This window comes from Pantherophis guttatus, chromosome 2, assembly GCF_059756535.1.
Source record: "Pantherophis guttatus breed Tessera chromosome 2, ASM5975653v1, whole genome shotgun sequence".
Lineage (NCBI taxonomy): Eukaryota > Metazoa > Chordata > Lepidosauria > Squamata > Colubridae > Pantherophis > Pantherophis guttatus.
Window position 1 is genome coordinate 114,582,352 of NC_142064.1, and position 21,140 is coordinate 114,603,491.

The 21,140-nt window shown below is 40.1% G+C and overlaps 1 protein-coding gene across 1 annotated transcript in view; it reads left to right on the plus strand.

Annotated features, from left to right (window-relative positions):
• The window catches only part of LOC132708866 (ophiophagus venom factor), a 120,420-nt gene that overhangs the window by 67,435 nt on the left and 31,845 nt on the right, over nucleotides 1-21,140 (plus strand). Inside the window, exons 26-29 of the mRNA XM_034434447.3 lie at nucleotides 6,634-6,796; nucleotides 9,146-9,241; nucleotides 17,228-17,378; nucleotides 19,480-19,643. Of these exons, the coding sequence (XP_034290338.2) occupies nucleotides 6,634-6,796; nucleotides 9,146-9,241; nucleotides 17,228-17,378; nucleotides 19,480-19,643 (574 nt within the window). The remainder of the gene's footprint in view (nucleotides 1-6,633; nucleotides 6,797-9,145; nucleotides 9,242-17,227; nucleotides 17,379-19,479; nucleotides 19,644-21,140) is intronic.

Genomic DNA, 21,140 nt, shown 5'->3' on the forward strand with positions numbered 1-21,140 from the left:
AGGCCTGGCGATTTGTTGTTTTTGAGTTTGGAGAGCGCTGTTTTTAATTCTTCAACCGTTATCTTTCCATTGAGCATTTCCCTTTCTTCCTCTGTTATCCATGGAAGCTCTTCACTTGCCAAATATTTCTCTATTTTTTCTTCTGGGATCTCCTCTTCTTTATAAAGAGCTTCATAGTATTCCCTACTATCTCTAATTTATCTTCTTCTTTGTTTAACAAATTACCCTTAGAGTCTTCTAATATATGAATTGTCCTTTTTTCATTTTCCTTTTTTAATTTATAAACCAGCCATCTACCCGACTTGTTGGCATTCTCAAAATAGTATTGTTTTGTTCTTTTTATTTTTTGTGCCAGGTCTTCTTGCTCTATGATATTCAGTTTGTGCTTCCACATCAGCCAACTTTCTTTTGTTATTTTATCTCCCAGGTTTTCTTGGAGTTTCCTTTCCGCTTCTCCTAAGTGATTTATATGATCATCCAAGACCTTTCTTCTTTCTTTATTTTTATATGCACTATATGATATCACAACCCCTCTCAGATAGGCCTTCATTGCATCCCATACTATTGCACGAGGAGTTTCTTGATTTTCATTTTCTCTGAAGAAGAACTTTAATTCTTCTTTAATTTTGTCTACATATTCTTTATCTCTCAACAATTTCACATTAAACCTCCATCTCTGTTGTTTCTTCCTCTGTGCGCTCTTCCACTTTACTTCTAAGGGGTTGTGGTCTGCCAATATATTTGGGCTGATTTCTGTCGTTCCTATTTCTAATCCAAGATTCCTGCTGACCCATGCCATATCGATTCTAGACCATGACTTTTGAGGATTAGAATAAAATGTATACTGTCTATTATTTGGGTGTAGGGTCCGCCATATATCAATTAAATTTAATTCTTCCACTAAGTCAAAAAATGTTCTTGGTAATTTTGCCCTTTTGTTTTTATTACTTTTATTACTTTTATAATCCTTATCCGGGTCTACTATTCCATTAAAATCGCCTATTATGCAAATTTCATTATATTCCATTTTTCCTAGTTCCTCATGAAGTTTTTTGAAGTATTCCCCCTGATTTTTATTTGGAACATATAGACCTACTAATAGTATTTTGGAATTCCCTCTCTTGAGCTCAATCATTAGAGTTTTTCCCTTTGTGTCATTATATTTTTGCTCTGCTTCAATTCCTTTTTTGAGGTAAATTGCCACCCCCCTCTTTTTTTTCTCTGCTAATGAGGTAAACGTTTTCCAAATTTTTTGTACTCTAAACATTTGCCCTCTTCTTTTTTTATGTGCACCTCCTGTAGGCAAATTATATCTACGTTTTGTTTCACTAATTTTGTAAGTGTTAGTTTTCTCTTTTTATAATCATTTAGTCCATTTACATTTACTGATATTAGTTTCCAGTCATTCATTCCTGCTTTCTTCGTCCGGTTTTAGTTTCTATTTACTCGTATGGCTCTTTGTGGTCTTGTTTTTTTCCCTTTGGCCTTTTTGTCTTCCTTTTCTTCTGTCCTCTTCTCCTCCAAGGGCCCTTCCTTAGTTTTCCGTTGGTGTGGGGTTTCCTCTTCTAATGCCGCTGCCTTTAATTCTTCTTTACTACTTTGTTCTTCCTCCGTTCCTTTCAGTTGGTCGAGGAAATCTTTTTTTTTTATTGAAAAGTTTTATGAAAAGTACAAACATTTTCACCCCCCCTTCCCCCCTCAACCCCCCTCCCCTTCCCACCCTCCCTTCTCCTCCCTCCCCCCACCCCCCTCCCTAGACTTCCCAGAACGAGCACAGGGTATAGCATTCACAAACCAAGAACTAAAATGTGCTAACAAATTATTACATTTCATGTTCTCCCTAGGTTCTTAACTCCTTATAACTCAGAAAAAACAAACATAAACTACTTAATATTATTTCATTCATAAGCTATATGAATCTTCTTATTCGGATACTTCTTCTGTATGTAATCAATCCATTTTGTCCATTCCGATATATATCTCTCATTTGAATGGTCTTTAAGGTATGATGAAATTTTTGCCATTTCCGCCAAATGCACAACTTTTAATGTCCATTCCTCAATAGTAGGTGGATCTTCCTTCTTCCAGTACTGTGCCACCAGTAACCTGGCAGCCGTTATTAAGTTCAAAACCAGCTTAGTCTCTATTACAGTACAATCCGTAACTATTCTCAACAGAAAAAACTGTGGTGTAAATTTAATTTTTTTCTTCAAAATATTTTGAATAATCCACCATATTTTTATCCAAAAAGCCTTAATCTTTTTGCATGTCCACCATATATGGAAATATGTAGCATCTTCACACTCACATCGCCAACACTTGGGTTGTAAATTCGGATACATACAAGCCAGTTTTTTTGGGTCTAAATGCCATCTATAAAACATTTTGTAAAAATTCTCCCTTAAACTTTGTGCTTGTGTAAATCTTACATTTCTAACCCATATCTTTTCCCATGTTTCCATCATTATTGGTTCACCTACATTTTGTGCCCAATTGGTCGAGGAAATCTTGTGCTGTACTCAAACTATCAATTTTTATTTTTCTCCCCTGCCAGGTGATTAACATCCCTTCTGGCAGCAGCCATCTGAATAATATATTCCTTTTATTTAGCTGTACAGCTAAGAATCTGTAGTCCTTTCTTACTTCCCTCACTCTTCTTGGGACCTATTTTAGAACTATCACTTCTTTTCCTCTGTATGTAATTGGTTCTTCTCTTGCCATATTGTACAGGATGTCTTTCACTTTTTTCCTTGCAAATCTCACATGTACTTCCCTAGGAAGCCTGTTCCTCCTTGCATAATTTGTCTGTACTCTATAGACATCATCCAATTCTTTAATTATCTCTAGCTTGTCCTGTTGAAGTACTTCTGCGATTAGTTCTGTCATTATCTGTCCCAGGTCCTCCTCTTTGTCTTCTACAATATTCTGGAAACGTAAATAAAAGGAAGCCCTATCCATTTCCAGTTGGATTATTGAATCCTCTAACTCCCTATTTTGCATCATAAGCTTCTGGTCCACCGTGTCTAATTTCTTCTCGTTTTGCTCTATTCTGGATTCCGCCTTCAGTATCCTCTGTTCATTGTTATGTATCGAGACTTGGATCTCGCTCATCTTCTGAGCCAGTATTTGAATGTCTATTTTTAATTCAGCATGATTATTGGACATTTTTTCTTGCATGATCATCATGATTTCTTGAATTAAAGTCAAAGTTGATTGCAAAGTTTGCATGGTCGGTGTTGCTGTGGATTTTTCCATTTTAGACAACTCTTCCGTTGATTTCTAGGTTGCTGGGGAGGTCATAGTTATAGTGGCATTGGAAAGTATCTTCTTCCCTGTTTTCAGAATCGTTGATGACAGGCTTGTCATTTCTTTCAGGACTATTTTTTGTTCTCTAATTATTTTCTCAATATTTCTCCAAATTATCATTCATTAATTGCCACCTCTTCTTGTCTATTATTCTCTATTTTCTAATATTAATTTGAATATGATTCTCCCAAAACACAATATTTATCTAGCCTCTCCTGATAACGTAAATGACATGAAATGGAACACTGCTACCAGAGTAAATCACACTTACTTATTCTCTATGTCCAACTTATTTCTTTAAACTAGTTTCAAACTATAAATATTATATAAATATAGATATATATGCGTGAGTTAATATATGTAAATACTGATAATACTATAAATGCTATATACTATATAAATATATACTATTATAAATACTATAAATAGAAATAAATACTGTTATATATAAGTATAGAAAACTATATAGATATGTATGCTGTACATAGAAAGATGTCAAAAATTAATTATTTTGCAAGTTGACAGTTAATATAAGTATATCAATTATCAAAAGTGTTAGACAGTATAATTATCAAAAAGTATCCAAAAATATCGAAATTCCTATATGAATCAGACGATCTCCTTTTTTTCCCTTTTGTCCCCTTTTAAAATATGTAAAGTTTTTTATTGCTCAATCTCCAATATTTTCCAAAACTCCCTTTTTTTCTATGTCCGTAGGTCAAAATCGGCACTCTCTGGTATTTTCCACTGCTAGATTGTCTGTGAGTCAGCCTCTTCAATTATCGCCCTGTGAGGTCTTTGTAATGGCTGCACTTCCTGTTCTTTGATACAAACCAGTCTCCGTCCGATTTCACTCCGATAGTTCTATGGTTTTAAACAACAAAAGCGAGGTCCTTTTTTTATTTTTGGAATCTGAATTCTTATTATGTATTACTTGCTATGCCAACCGATCTCCTTTGCGCAAGTAATTTGATCAATCTTAATTCTCCCTGCCGGCTTGTCGGGCTCTATAGCTTTTCAATCCATTCTCCAATTCCAGTCGCTGCTCCTTACCGCTCTGAGCCCTTCATGCCCGACTCTGCCGGCACCTTCTTCCGATGACAACTTCACATATGCAGGGAAAGATATATTAATCCAATTTCGACACTGCTGACACTGCCGCCTCCGATCTTCCTTGCCTCCGTTTTGTTGCTGGCTACCGCAGCCTCAGATCCGCCATTGAATGGCCGACTCACACGTGTTGGTTTGACAGAGTCGCCCAGTCTTGCGATAAGCGTTTGCAATTCGCTTTATCGCTCCCCTGGCTCTCTCTAACGTCCGCGAGGCTCTCCAGGCTCCGCGCCCGAAAAGGGTCCCCAAAACACAGTGACTAGTGGCACTGAGAGTAGCGGTCACTCTCTCAGCACCATGTCGCCGGGGGTTGAAACCGGAAGTCAAAAACAACACCTGGAGGTTTATCTGTGCCATCAGGGTCACCTGAGTAGTGCAAATGGGGATGGAGCCTTCTTGGAACTGTTGAAGGGACTGTGTTGTAGACTGGAGATAGATGATGTCGTATCCCTCCCACTCTGTTGAGAGAGGGCTGTTCAAGAGAGGCCAGGCATATTAAGTCATGGAATTTCTCAGTGTACTCCACCACCACTTTGCGGCCTTGATGCATGGTTTTGATACAGTCCCTCGCCTTGCAGTCAGCTAGGGGGTCTTTGAACTGCCAATGAAATGCTGTCATAAAGTGATAGAAGTTTCTTAACTCTTGTCCATTTATGTTGTGGAGTGTCACCATCCAGTGAACTGCAGCCCCTTCCAGTGCCAGGGTAATGCTTCTCACCTTGGCACCCTCAGTAGGCATCTCCTGCCCTGTCAGAACATGGGCCAGGAAGAATCCCAACTGCTGGGAGCCTCTATCAAACATCATGCCAAGAGATGGGGCTTTCCAGGGCTTTGCTTTCATCTGGCCACCGTGGTTTCTATTGTTGATGCTCATCCCCCATCTTCCTCCTCTTGGGTCTGTTGGGCCTCACTGGTAGCAGCCATGGTGTGTGCCTCACATGTCTTCAGGTTTTGGAAGGCATTCATCATGAACCATATGGCTTGATTCATCATTAAGTCGGCATGATCGGGTTCTCTGCCTTCCTCCACTTCAAGCTCTTCCAGCTATGATTGCATTTCTCATTGCCGTCTATCTCGGCTACCTTGAGCAATGTTCACCCCTTTGGGTTTTCCTTCCCAGTCTTCCTTCTTCCCTACTCCAATGGATCACCTGAGTCTGGATGAGTCTCCCAGGCTCCTGACCTCCTCTGTCCACTTGGAGAGGTCCAGGTTCAGGGGGAGGTCTGAATGATGTTTCTCCCTCCTGGTTGCTGATATTGTGTGCACAGTCCCCACGATAGAGCAGTGTGCCTCTCTGGATTGACCAACTCTGCAGATTCTGCCTAATGTAAGGACCTGCCCCAGCTGGTCCCTCAGGAATAAGACTCTTGAATCCATTAAGTTGAATCAAAACAATTTTTGCTGAGAGAATGTGGCTGCAGTAAAGTCAGGCGGAATCTGAAAACTCCCACATAAAGCACAAAGCTATTCTTCTGTTTCCCCAAACCCAGTCCCCTTGACCAGTCCACTGCAGCCAACATGATGCCACAAGATTGTTTTGAGAATATTGAGGTGCTAGGCAGAGAGGTTCACTCTCAGGGCATGATGGCCTTGAAACCTGGCTGGAACTAGCTGGGAGGAAGTCCACTCCGATTCCAAAGGCAACCCCCCCCTCTAATTCTCAAGCAGTTATAGCAAAAGCAAAAGCATGCAAAAATGCCAGCAAGCCCCACCCCAACCCCCCAATCCCGCTTCCAACCGAATGGTAGGACACGGGTGGACCTGACATAAGAACTGAATTAAGGACTTCTCATTCTCTTAACTCTTACCTGCATTTCTTCCAAAGCTCTTGCTCCTGTGCACTGTTGTGATATAACAACATTGTGATTCCTCTTAAACTGATTCAATACCCTATTTCTCTTGATATGGCCTTGAGTCCTTGGTTAGTTGAATTTCTTTTCCTTTCAGGGTTGAAGAAGAAATGAGGATGACCAATTTTAATCTTGATTATTTCCCATCATAACAATAACATTGCCCAGCCTAGACTCATGCACAGCTTCTACTCATATTGTGCCATAATTTAATATTGTGGTGACTCTGGACTTCCCCTTTCACTCTTCCCCTCTCCCTCCTAGCTAGCAGCAACCTAGCCATATTTGGCTTACAAAATCAATCAAGCAACTATTTGTATTAAGATCTTCATTGAAATGGTTGGTTAATGCATTACACTCTTTACAGGCTAACAGCATATGTTGTAAAAGTCTTTGCCATGGCTACCAAAGTTGTAGAAGACATTAGCCATGAAATCATTTGTGGAGGTGTGAGGTGGCTGATTCTGAACAGGCAACAACCAGATGGAGTGTTCAAAGAAAATGCCCCTGTAATTACTGGAACAATGCAGGTATGGTTTCCTCCCTTCCTTCCTTCCTATTGGGCAGTCAAGAGCTGTACAGGAATTCAGACAGGACATGAGGGTAAATATTATTATTCATATCTCTACAATGAAATATGAACAAGCTTCAGGGAACAAGGCGGGCCCCACGATTCACGGCTGGTCACCCCTCTGGCCGCCCAGTGGGCAGCTCAGGGCAGACAATGGTCGCGATGACTTCACTCCCCAGCAATGTGAGGAGCCGCCGCTGCCACCGCCTAATCTCTCTCCGTGCCCAGAAGCTGAGCCAAGCTGAACAGGAGCCCCTAAAGTGAAATGTTCTTCCTTTCCAGCCACCGCTGCCCGTTGGCCGGATTTCCCAATGCAATTCTCAGAGCCACGTTTCAGGCGGCAGCCAGTTCCCCTGCAATGTGCAGCAGGGAACCGTGAATCATTTTTGATTCAGGGAGGGGATTTATTTTATTTATTTATTTATTTTATTATTGGATTTCTATACCGCCCTTCTCCCTGAGGACTCAGGGCGGTGTACAGCCAGATTAAAAAACATGCAGAACAAATATTAAAAACAATTAAAAGATATATAAATTTGGCCCAATTAAAACTCATTTACCAATTAAAAACGTTTAAAACATTTAAAAAACAGTTAAAAATTTCATCTTAAGCCAGCCCGGCTTGTTTAAATAAATGGGTTTTAAGGGCGCGACGGAAGGCACTGAGGTCTTGGATTCTCCTTATCTCTGGGGGGAGCTGATTCCAGAGGGTAGGTGCCCCCACAGAGAAGGCTCTCCCCCTGGGGGTCACCAGCCTACATTGTCTGGCTGATGGCACCCCGAGGAGGCCCTCTCTGTGGGAGCGCACAGGTCGATGGGAGGTCGTTGGTAGCAGCAGGCGGTTTCGAAGATAGCTAGGCCCTATGCCATGGAGCGCTTTAAAGGTGATAACCAACACCTTGAAGCGCACCCGGAAGACAACTGGGAGCCAGTGCAGCTCGCGCAGGAGCGGTGTTACATGGGAGCGCCATGCTGCTCCCGTCACTACCCGCGCTGCTGCGTTCTGGACCAGCTGGAGCCTCCGGGTGCTCCTCAAGGGGAGCCCCATGTAGAGAGCGTTGCAATAGTCAAGGCGAGAGGTGACGAGGGCGTGAGTGACTGTGCACAGGGAATCCCGATCAAGAAAGGGCCGCAACTGGCGAATCAGGCGAACCTGACAAAAGGTCCCCCTGGTTACAGCCGTCAGATGTTCCTTTAAGGACAGCTGCATATCCAGAAGGACTCCCAGATTGCGAGCCCTCTCTGCAGGATTGTAGCGCTGCTGCCTGAAAATGCTTTTCTTCCCATTGCACATTGCAGAGCTATGCGTCCTTGTCTACTTCTCAGCAGACTCACCTTCTCTTTCCTCCTGGCCAGATCTGCCATCTGAAACGCGATGCACTTTTTTTGCCTCTGCACACCCCTGATTTCAAAGGAAAGCATTTTTGGGTGGCAGACCCGTGATCCCCTTCCCATTTCCAAACATAGGTTGCGCAGAGGCAATATAGGGCATGTTGAGCTGCATGGGTGAGGCTCAGAATATGAAGCCTTGAAATTGTCTAGGCCAGGGGTGTCAAACTCAATTTCATTGAGGGCCGCATCAGGGTTGTGTTTGACCTTGGGGAGCTGGGGTGTATGGCCAGGGTGGGCGTGGCCAGTTTGACATCATTCGTGTTGGGGGGGGCTTGTCGTGGCCTGAGTGCTCTGCCAGCGAAAACAGGCCCGCGAGCTCCATTTTCAGCTATGACGGCGTCCTGAAACCCTTTGCCAATGAAAAGGGAGCCCTTGTGAGCTCCATTTTCATTGGCAGAGGCACTGTGGGCCAGTCCTTTGCTGTTCCCAGGGTGGCCACGTGGGCCAGATCTAAGCACCCCATGGGCCAGATCTGGCCCCCGGACCTTGAGTTTGACACCCCTGGTCTAGGCCATGCCCCACTTGAAGCAAATAATTAAAAAAAACACATTAAAAGAACTAATTTCTTGTTCTTTTATAGACAGTGTAGCAGAAAATTCAATTCCCAGAGTGTGCTGCCCCTTGTTTTTATTTTCTCTTCTCACATAATGTTCTTAGGATAGGTTATAGTTCCCATATGGCTACCGAAAGTTAAATGGTTTCCTCAAACTCCAACTCTTCAACACTGCATCTTCAAGAGGGACAAATATGGATGACCACTAGGTGGCAGCCAAGACATACAAAAAAACCTTAATTCTTTTCTACTCCATATTGTTGCTATGTATTACAGGGAAGTATTTATTCATTAGCATTGTTTTTGTTTTATTATTATTATTATTATTTGTCTCTCTCACCCATCCCCCCTGTTTTCTTCTAGGGAGGAATTCAAGGTGCTGAACCAGAGGAATCTTTAACAGCGTTCGTTCTGGTTGCGTTGTTGGAATCCAAATCAATCTGCAATGACTATATCAATGTATGTGATGCTGTGATGGGAAGTGGTATGAGGGGGCCAAAATAAGATCACATCTCTTAATATAGTATTTTTTTTTTATCATAGTATTCCATTTTCCCACCTTCTTGACCCCAGATTCAATATTAGAAGCCTTCAGGATCTCAAAACTTACGAGACTGCCTCCTGCCACCAATAGCCTCTCACCGACCAGTTCGCTCCCATAGAGAGGGACTCCTCAGGGTGCCGTCGGCCAAACAATGTCGACTGACGGCCCCCAGGGGGAGAGCCTTTTCTGTGGGGGCACCTACCATCTGGAACGGGCTTCCCCCAGAGTTACGAAACATCCAAGACTTACGCATTTTCCGCCGAGCCCTGAAAACATTTCTATTCCAACAAGCTGGTCTGGTCTAACTCTCCCTTTTTAATTGGCTTTTAAACTGTCTTTTAAATTGGGTTTTAAACCTCTTTAGATAAATTTGGATGTTTTTTAATCTTTGAGCCTAAATTACTTAATCTGTTTCTTAATAGTTTTTAACTTCTATATGTATTTGTATTTATTATGGCTGTTCACCGCCCTGAGTCCTTCGGGAGTAGGGCGGTATACAAATATGAAAAATAAATAAATAAATAAATATAGTATTGCTGTAGTTTATACTTTATTAATTTCAAATCAGATGAAACCAAAATAAATAATCAATTCAATAAGGGTACTATTAGGAAATTACAGATATACTTTCAAGCCAGCAAGGTATTTAGACCAGTTAATGACCTTTAAATATCAAAGAGCCTTTTCACTGCTGCAGTGTAATTTTTATCACTAGTGTTCCTCAAAGGCAGATTTATCTATGCAGGTGGATCTTACGATATTGCAGGCTTTTCAGAAATTTTCTACTGGAACTCGTATTTAAGACTTTCCTAAAAAATGTATCCATAGCATTTCTTCCTGCATTTAACCTTAAGATAACCTTAAAATAACACATATTATGGCTAAATTTGCAGTATTCGCATGTAAAACATAGCAGCAGGAATTTGGCAGCACATTTTTTAAAATATATTTGTTAATTAACAGAACAACAGAGTTGGGAAGGGAGATCTTTTAGTCCAACTCCCTCTCAAGCAGGAAACCCCATACCATTTCATACAAATGTTTGTCCAATCTTTTCTTTAAAAATTCCATTGTTGAAGCACTCACAACTCACGTTTGTTCAATTATTTATTGGACAAATGTATATGACAAATGTATATGACCAGGGGTGGGATTCAGCCAGTTCGGGTTGGTTCGGGAAAACCATATGTTAATTTTAATCTGGTTCGCCAAACCGGTTGATCCAAGGACTGGCTGACCCCACCCCACCCCCCGCCCCACCCCTCCCAGGAGTCTCCACGCTGCCCATTTTGGGTTTTTTTGTTTTTTTTTATTGAAAAGTTTTACAAAAAGAAAATACAAAAAAAAATTTCCCCCTGTTCCCCCCACCCTTTCCCCCCTTCATCCCACCCTCCCCCCCGACTTCCCAGAGCAAAATACAAGGTATTTCATTTAATCAAACATAAACTAGATTAATCTACTTATCCTCAAAATACTACCTCCCCCACTGAAACCTTAACTCCACTACAGATAACCAAATACTTCTAATACTAACATTCATTCATAAGCTATTTGATATTTTCTTGTCTGATACTTATTTTGAATATAATCAATCCATCTTCTCCATTCCGATACGTATCTTTCTTGCGTGTGGTCCTTCAAGTACGCCGAGATTTTCGCCATTTCTGCTAGGTTTGTTACTTTCAATATCCACTCTTCAATAGTAGGTAAAGAGTCCTTCTTCCAATATTGCGCTACCAGCAGCCTAGCTGCTGATATTAAGTTCAAAATCAATTTAGTCTCTGAAACTGTACAGTCCGTAATTATACCCAATAGAAACAATTGAGGAGTAAATTTCAACCTTCTTTTCAAAATGTTCTGCATCACCCACCAAATTTTTATCCAAAATGCCTTGACTTTCTTACAAGTCCACCATATATGATAATAGGTTGTGTCATTACATTCACATCTCCAACATTTAGCTTGCAAATTCGAGTACATACATGATAATTTCTTAGGATCTAAGTGCCATCTATAAAACATTTTATAAAAATTCTCTCTCAAATTTTGTGCTTGCGTAAATTTAACATTTCTGACCCAAATCTTTTCCCACGTTTCCATCATCACTGATTCCTGAAAGTTTTGTGCCCATTTTATCATACAATCCTTAACCAATTCAGTTTCTGAGTCTATTTCCAGTAATGCATTATACAACCTTTTAATATGCATCTGACTTTGATCTCTAATCTGTTTCACCAAATTTTCCTCGTTTTGCATAACCCCAATTTTTTGATCCTCCCTCCATCTAGCTTGGAGCTGACCATACTGAAACCGAGTATAAATTATCCCTTCTTCTTTTAATTCATCTAGAGATTTCAGTTGCAACTTGCCCTTTTCCAAAAGAAGAAGCTCTTTATAGGTAATCACCTCTATTTTTTGCTCTGTACTTATATTTTCTATTACATGTCTGGGGTTTGCCCATATAGGTATCTTATAGTTCAGCTTATATTGGTACTTTTTCCAAACCCTCAACAATGCATTTCTGAGTATATGACCCTTAAACACTTTATCCACTTTTTTTTCATACAACAAATAAGCATGCCATCCATATAACAAATCATAACCTTCTATGTTTAACATTCTTTCCTCAGTTAAGTTAAACCAGTCACTAATTTGTGATAAAGCTGCTGCTTCATAATACAATCTTAAATTAGGCATTTTAAGACCTCCTCTCTCACGTATATCCTGTATAATTTTCAGTTTCACTCTTGGTTTCTTCCCAGCCCAAATAAAAGTATTAACTCCTTTCTGCCATTCTCTCAGATTTCCATCTTTTTTAAACACTGGTATCATTTGAAACAAAAATAAAAATCTAGGTAATACATTCATTTTTATTGCTGCTATCCTTCCCAGTAGTGAAAGTTGTAACTTTTTCCATTTTTCCATTTCTTTCTGTACTTTTTGCCAAAGAATTTCATAATTATTTTTATATAATTTCGTATTTGAGGCTGCAATATATACTCCTAGATACTTAACCTTTTTAACTACTTCAAACCCCGTTATCCTCCCTAACTCTTCTCTTTGAGTTATAGATAAATTTTTAGTTATCATCTTTGTCTTGTGTAGATTTACTTTGAATCCAGATACTTTACCATATTCAGCTACTATATCCAACATATAGGGAGCCGCTTCTATGGGTTGAGATAAAGTAAGAACCAGGTCGTCTGCAAACGCTCTTAATCTATAATCCTGCTGTCTAATTACAATTCCTTTTATTTTGTCAGAATCACGTAGCTTATTCAACAAAACTTCTAAAGTTAAAATAAACAACAATGGCGACAAAGGACAACCCTGCCTCGTACCTTTCTCAATTTTAAACACATCTGTTAAACCTCCATTAATTATTATTTGTGCTGTTTGTTTCTGATATATTGCTCTAATTGAATGTATGAAATGCTCCCCAAAGTGCATTTTTTCTATTATTTTAAACAAAAATTGCCAGTTCAATCGATCGAATGCTTTCTCTGCATCCACAAATATAAACGCTGCAGGGACCTGATTATTTTTCTCCAAATATTCCAATAATTTGCCTAACATTATATTTCATCTGTCTCCCTTTTATAAAGCCTGATTGGTCATTGTGAATAACTTGTTGCATAACTGGCATTAGTCTATTCGATAGTATCTTAGCAAAAATTTTGTAATCCGTGTTCAAAAGTGAAATTGGCCTAAAATTTTCAGGTTTGATACAGTTTTGATCTTCCTTCGGAATCAATGAAACAAAAGCTGTTCTCCAAGAGGGTGGAACTCCTCCCCCGATTGAATTTTACAAAATAGAGTTCTAAGCGGCTCTACCATTTCAAGCTGTAAGTTCTTATAATAAACAGCTGTTAGTCCATCTGTTCCTGGAGCTTTCCCTATTTTTAACTGCTTAATTGCCGCAACAATCTCCTCAGAAGTTATTGGTTGATTCAATCCTTCCTTCTGTTCCAACATTAGTTCCAAAATATTCCCTTCCTTTAAATATCTATCTATATCTATATCTTGTATTGAGTCACTAGCATATAGCTTTGTGTAAAATTCCAAAAAAGCCTTTTTAATCACATTCTGTTGGTAAACTTCCTTACCTCTATATTCTATCTTACTAATGACTCGTGCTTTCTGTTTTTTCCTCAACATGTAGGCCAACCACCTACCTGGTTTATTGGAATTACAAAATGTATTATGTTTAGCATATTGTAAACTAGTTGCCACCTGATCAGCCATTAACATATTGAATTGCCCTCGTAGTATGTTTATTGTTTCTTTTACTTTCTTATCTCCTGGATTAGATATAAGTAATTGTTCTTTCTTTTTTATTTCTTCCTCTATCTCTTTACGCTTCTTCTGTTGTTTTAGTCTATATTTATTATTCATATGTATTAAGATACCTCTCATATAAGCCTTACTAGCATCCCAGACCATTTCCATAGGAGTACCCTTATTCATATTAATAACAAAAAATTCTCTCATTTGTTTTTTAAGCTCCTTTACATTTTCTTCATATCTAAATAAGTTTTCATTCAACCTCCAAGACCTCCTTTCTCCCCTCTCCTGTTCAAATTCAATCCAGACTGGACTATGATCAGTTAAAGTTCTTGGACATATCTTCGTCTTCTTCACCCTGGAAATAAAATCATTTGTGATTAATATAAAATCAATCCTGGAGAAGGATTGATGTCTATCAGAGAAAAAAGTAAAATATTTTTCCTCCAGGTTACGTTCTCTCCAGATATCTCTCAATTCTATATCTTCCATCATATCAAAAAAGGATTTAGGTAGTTTTGCACGTGCTGAAGTCTTTGATAAGCTTTTTTTATCTTTCTGTGTATCAATTACTCCATTCCAATCACCCATTAGTGTAAAGGATTTATAGTCCCACTGTATTATTTTAGTATGTAAAAATTTATAAAACTTGTCTTGTTGCTGGTTAGGGGCATATATTCCAATAAGAAGCATTTTTCCAGACTGTGTCAATAATTCAATTGCAATATATCTTCCTTGATCATCTGCCTCAATTAGATTAGCTGATAGTCCTTTCCTAACATATATGACTAGTCCATTTTTCTTCTCTGGCGTTGATGCCACAAAATTTGTACCTAATCTTGAATTTATCAAATATTTTTGGTCTAATAATCTAATATGTATTTCTTGTAAGCAAATAACATCATTGTTAAATTGTTTCAAGTAGTGAAATACTTTCTTTCTTTTTTGTGGTGAGTTTAGGCCATTAACATTCCAAGATAGGAATTTAGTTGCCATCTTTAGCCTTTCGAAGCCTTGTGAGCATCAGCTGAAGCTCCTCCTCCACCTTACTCTTCGGCCTACCTCCCCCCACTGCTTCTGTTTTTTGAACTTCTTGAGGTGAATCTTGAGATTGTTGCCCTTTTGGTTGTTGTTGTTGCAATTTATAAGTTGATTGGGTCAGTCATTGTGCTTTCAGCTCTCCCTTCTTAGGTGGTTCCAAAGTCAGGGGTAAACCCCCAAGATCCAAATCTTCTTCCATAATAATTCCTCCAGCTGCAGCTTCAGCGTAGGTTTGTATCTGTTTTCCATCTTTTTCTTGTTGTAACATCTCCATTTTCTTCCTCCCCGCCCCCCCCCCTGGTGAGGGTGGGTATCCAGCCTGTAACACATTTACATAAAAATCTTTTGCCTTCCAAACTGTGTTTAACCGGTATCTTTCTCCTTTATAAGTCACTATTAGACCAATTGGAACGTCCCATCTATATGCCACTTGTTGATTTCTCAACTCATTTACCAGAAAACCAAAGTCTTTCCTGCTTCTCAACATCTTTGGAGGAATCTCTTTCAAAACCACCACCTCCTGCCCAGCCACCTGAACTTTATTCTTGTAAGAAGCTTGTAGAATTTCATTTCTGATCCTCCTAGTTGTAAAGTAAATCACCACATCTCGTGGCAGCTGTCTTTGTTTTGCCAACCAGGAATTAACCCTGTAAATTTTATCAATTTGAATTGCCACATCTTCTGGTCTTTCTTTAATTATCTCAGCCATAGCATCAGCACAAATGTCTTTTAAATTTTCTTTGCTATTTTCCTTCAGGCCTCTCAGTCTCAGAGCAAATTCCATAGATCTGTATTGTACCATTACCAATTCATCATCCACTTTCTCTGTTCTGGTCATGACATCAGCCATTTTGCTCTCCAGATTTAAATTGGCTTCATTAATTTCTTCAACTTTCCCATCAAGCTGGATAACAAGATTTGAGAGTCCTGATACAGCAAAAACAATATCATCTCTTATTTTATCATGCTCCTTTGCAACTGCCCCCTTGATCGAACCTATGTCTTCCTCTATTTTCTTAAATTTCCCTTCAACAAGTAATGTTAAATTGTTCATTGCTTCTCTCATTGCTGTTTCTTGATTATTCATGGCTTCTTTCATAGCTTCCTTAAAATCATTAAGTGCTGCATCTTGACTCTGGGTCTGGCTCTGTAAATCAGCCGGAAGTTGTGCTTTCTGTGTCACCACTGACACAACTGGGGAGCCTCCCCCTCCTTTAGCAACTCCTGGTTTCACTTGTCTAGAAGTCTTTTTTTTCCTTCCCCCGCCCCTCTTTTCTTTAAAAGCAACAAAGTCTTTAAAGATGTTAAATTATAGTCTCTAAGTTGCCAGACAAAGTAGTTTTTTTTTCCTTTTATTCTCTTCCCTCTGCACTCTCAGTTCCCAGCAGTTAATAGGCAGCTAATCCACTCTCCCAGTGCAGAGTTCTCAAGCACTTTCGTTTCAGGCTTTCACTTTCAAAGCTCTAACAAAGACGCCATCTTCCGCCTCTAGCTCAAGATTCAAATTGAAACAAAGTAACTTTGGAGTTAAGCTCTGTAATTTTAAGGCTTGTTCTCTTGTTTTCCGCTCTGCCTGCGCTCGGGATCAATCAAACTCACTTTTTAAAAGCAGGATCAGATCACGGCTTCTCGCCCTGCTTTTGCAGGGTCGTCCTGGTTCTGGAGCTTCTTGGTGGGCTGACTGAGGAGCTCTCACCCTCCAAGCCTCTGGAAATGATCCAGAGGACTTTCGGGGGGCTCTCCTCTCGCCCACCAGCTCTCCTCTCCTTCTTTTCCCGAAGGAGAGTTTTTCAGCCGTTTGACAGCCGATTTGCGCTGTCAAAGCGGCTTTTACAGAGACGCAGGGCTGGCGGTCATAAATGACTGTCCACGGAGCCTGCAGTGCCAACCAGAAGTCCGCGGCCCATTTTGGATGCCAGGTGCGTGTGGAGGCTCTGGGAGGGCAAAAAATGGGCCTACCAGAAGTCTGGAAATGGGCCCTTTTCCAGCCTCTGGAGGGCCTACGGAGCCTGGGGGAGGCCATTTTCGCCCTCCTGGAGGTTCCAAGAAAGTGTCTGGAGCCTGGAGAGGGCAAAAAACGGGCCTACCGGAAGTTCCAGAAGTCCACAAATGGGCCCATTTCCGGCCTTAGGAGGGCCTCCAGAGCCTGGAGAAAGCTGTTTTCACCCTCCTGGAGGCTCAAGGAAAGCCTCCAGAGCCTGAGGAGGGTGAAAACACCCCACACACCATGGTGCAGGAGGCCAAGTAGGCCACTCCCCACCACACCTACCCAGAAACCAGGCAGTGAACCGGTTGCTGAAAGTTTTCAATCCCACCCCTGTATATGACTCTGGGCATCTTTCAACATTTAAAAATTCACCACAGAACAAACCCATACCCCCCCCCAATCAAATCAACCACTTGATCAGCTCCATCTCTCTTTGTGGTCTCCAGGTGCACTGACAAATCCATGGTTTTAAGGCCTTTTGAAAAAGCAACAGAGTGGGGGCAATCATACCTCAAGGAAATGGTGTTCCATAGAGATGCTTTAAACATTCCTAATGGAACTCTTCTCTTCCCTCTCCCCTCACTTTCAGAGTCTAGACAGCAGCATTAAGAAGGCTGCAGATTATTTGCTCAAAAAGTATGAGAAATTGCGAAGACCTTACACTACAGCCCTCACAGCCTATGCTTTGACTGCTGCAGACCGTCTGGATGACGACAGGGTACTCATGGCGGCATCAACAGGTACATATATAGCTTTGTTTTAAGAAGAAGGAACCAGTTATGGTTGGGTTTTGAAAATAGATAATTTCAGTAAGAAGCACAATGAAGGATGAGCTGGGAATACCAATTACGATAGACAGATTTTTAGATATTGCAGCCAGTTACAAATCCATCTGGTGGTGATGCTTTTGCCAGTTTACCAAGAAGTAGTTTGTCATCTACTTTGTCAAATGCCTTGCTGAAGTCCAAGTATATTATGTCCACAGCATTTCACTGGTCTACTAATTTAGTCACTTTGTCAAGGAATGAAGTAAGATTGGATGGGGATGATTTGTTTTTAACAAACCTGTGCTGGCTACTAGTCATAACTTCATTTGTTTCTAGATGTTCACAGATCAGTTTTTTGATTATTTTTCCCAGTATCTTCCCAGGTATTGATGTTAGGCTGATTGCTCTGTAGTTTCCTAAGATCTGTTCTCCCACCCCCATTTTTTATTTTTATTTTTTTGAAGATGGAAACCACATTAGCTCTTTTCCAATCCTCTGGTAGTTCCCCTCCTGTGCTCCAGGATTTTTTTAAAGATATGGTACAATGGTTCTGAGATAGCATCTTCAGAGCTCTGGGATGTAATCAACCAGGTCCCAGTATATGAATATCCCTTGATATTCATCAAGGGCAGATAGCTTTTCTCTTACCATTTTCTTGCTTATTTTAATTTTTATTTCTAGTCTGTCTTTCACAATATTTTTTTTAGTAGGTTGGGCTATACTTTCTTTTTGTGTGAAGACTGATGCAAAGAATGAGTTAAGCAGCTCTGCTTTGTCTCTGCTGCCTGTTATTTCCTTGCTATCTTCTCTCTTTAGTGGACTAACTTTTCCTTGAGTTTTTTCTTGTTATTTATATGTTGAAAGAAACTTTTTTAAAAATTATCTTTGACTTTTGCTGCAAGTCTTTGTTCATTCTGAGCCTTTGCTTTCCTGACTTCACTTTTGAAGATTCGGGTAATCTGCAGATACTCTCCCTTAGTTGTGTGTCCCTCTTTCCATTTTTTGTACTTGTCCTTTTTGTCTTTCAATTTGTCAGAGAGATCTTTGTGCAACCGTGCTGGTTTCTTTTTGGATTCCGTATTTTTCTTTTTCAATTATATTGTGTTGGATTGGGCTTTTATGATCATATTTTTCAGATTTTCTGAAACTTCTTGAGTTCTTAACCCTATCCAATCTGGTGGACTGGTAGATACCCTCAGGGAGAGACAGTCCTCCAAATAACTTGGCCATGTGCCATGTATGTTTTAAAGGTGATAGCCATCGCCTTGTATTGCATACAGAAAGAAAATGGACCCTGTGTAATTCACATGGCAAAACAATATGATACGGCAAAGCAACACCACTGAATTCTGGAGCAGTTGTACTCCCAGGTGACCTTCAAGGATAGAGCACATTGAGGTAGTCCAGCTGGGAAGTGACCTAGGCAGGAGTGACCACAAGCAAGGCCTCCCAATCCAGGAATGGGCACAATTACTGCACAAGATGGATCTATGCAAAGGCCCCTCTAGTTACAGCTGCCACCTGCTCTTCAAGCAGGAGCCACATATTGAGGAGGGCTCCCCAATTGCACACAATCTCTGTCCAGGAAAGTGCTACCCCACTGAGAGTCATTCCCCATCTAGATACTCACATCCCCAAGCATTGAGTCAGTACCAGAGCAGCAGCACCTGCCCAGCCAGTGGTGGATGTAAGAGAGAGAGAGAGAGAGAGAGAGAGAGAGAGAGAGAGAGAGAGAGAGAGAGAGAGAGAGAGAGAGACTGACTAACTGTAGAGAGTAAGCAAGGTGACCTTGATGGAGATATGTCAATATTGGTATAAGTAATCTTAGCCTTTCTGTCGAATTGATTCTTCATCTGATCTATCTGGTAAAGCTGACTATAACTGGGTATCATCAGCAACTCCATGCCATTGAGTAACCTCACCCAACCAGTCATATCTGCTTTCTTGAAAAATGGGAGACTTAATCAATTGTTAATTTTCCCAATCTTTTCACTTCAACCAAAAGTCACCTTCAAAGTAAGTAACCAATATTTTCATCTGTTTGGCTTAATTCTGTTTCTGTGCTGTTTTTTAGAAAGGAATCGTTGGGAAGAACATAATGCTCACACCCATAACATTGAAGGCACTTCCTATGCCTTGTTGGCTTTGCTGAAAATGAAGAAATTTGATCAAACTGGTCCCATAGTCAGATGGCTGACAGATCAGAAATTTTATGGGGGAACATATGGACAAACCCAAGTGAGCTTTTGCTTTATTGTCAGATTATAATCTTCTGCGCTCTATTCTACTTTAGGCTGTTTAAAACAAAACAATAGTCTGAATTGTTGAATGTTTTGCCTAAAGAAAAGAAGGTAAAGTCAAGACACTATAGCAGTCTTTTAATATTTGAAGTGCTGTCACGGGGAAGAGGTTATGGATTTATTCCCCATAGTGCCTAAGGATAGGACAAGAAACAGTGAATGGAAGCTTTACAGAGAGAAACCTCCAAAAAAAGAAAAAGGGGGAATTCTCTGACTATGAATGCTATTAAGCAGTGGTCATAATGGTTCATCAAGAGGCTTGCAAGCAAAAGCTAGACAACCATTTGCTGGGCGTGTTGTCAGGATTCTTGCCTGGGTATTAGGTTGGTTTTGAATATGTAATAGCACTAATAGTAATAGTAAATCTACCATTGATTCTGTTTCATTTTCTAGTAAGGGGAATAAAAATGATAGAATGCTTAGCCTTCAAAGATTATTTCATGAAGACAAGGTCAAGGGAAAGTTTTTAAATATATGTTTGACATCCTAGTGCTGATTTTCTTTATGCAAAGTGTTTTCATACTGAGATGTAATGATCCCCACTTAGCTGGTAGAACAAGGCATCAAATAGCTACTTTAGGACTTGACAAACTGATAAATTGAAAGAAACTACAGGTTTCACTTCAGTTATCTGTAAGCTTTTTTGGCACAAAATGTCCATAGAAGAGGATGTTTTGTGTTGAGAAAATAACATTTGTGCATTGTTTGTTTGTTTGTTTGTTTATTAAGTATATTTGCTGTCCATCTCACTATGAAGCTACATAGGGTGGTTTTCAACAATAAAATGAAAAAAAAAGTATCTCTAGAGAAAATATAGTAGAGAAAAATGTAGTAGAGAAATGTATTCTCTATCCCCCATGTGTGAGTACAAGGTGGATAGAGAGTTCTTTATCTCTATTTGGTTAGCAGACAAGTGCATGAATCTTTTGATATGCAGATCAAAGAATAGCTTTTGAAAGAAATTTTTATCTGAACATTATCTAGGGTTTATATCCGTCATCCATGCTGAAATTAAGGGAACCAAGGGAAATCTCATCCATAGACTTCCTATTTAGAATAGAATAGAATAACAGAGTTGGAAGGGACCTTGGAGGTCTTCTAGTCCAACCCCCTGCCCAGGCAGGACACCCTACACCACTTCAGACAAATGGTTATCCAACATCCTCTTAAAAATTTCCAGTGTTGGGGCATTCACAACTTCTGCAGGCAAGTTGTTCCACTTATTAATTGTTCTAACTGTCAGGAAATTTCTCCTTAGTTCTAAATTGCTTCTCTCCTTGATTAGTTTCCACCCATTGCTTTTTGTTCTACCCTCAGGTGCTTTGAAGAATAGTTTGACTCCCTCTTCTTTGTGGCAACCCCTGAGATATTGGAACACTGCTATCATGTCTCCCCTAGTCCTTCTCTTCATTAAACTAGACATACCCAGTTCCTG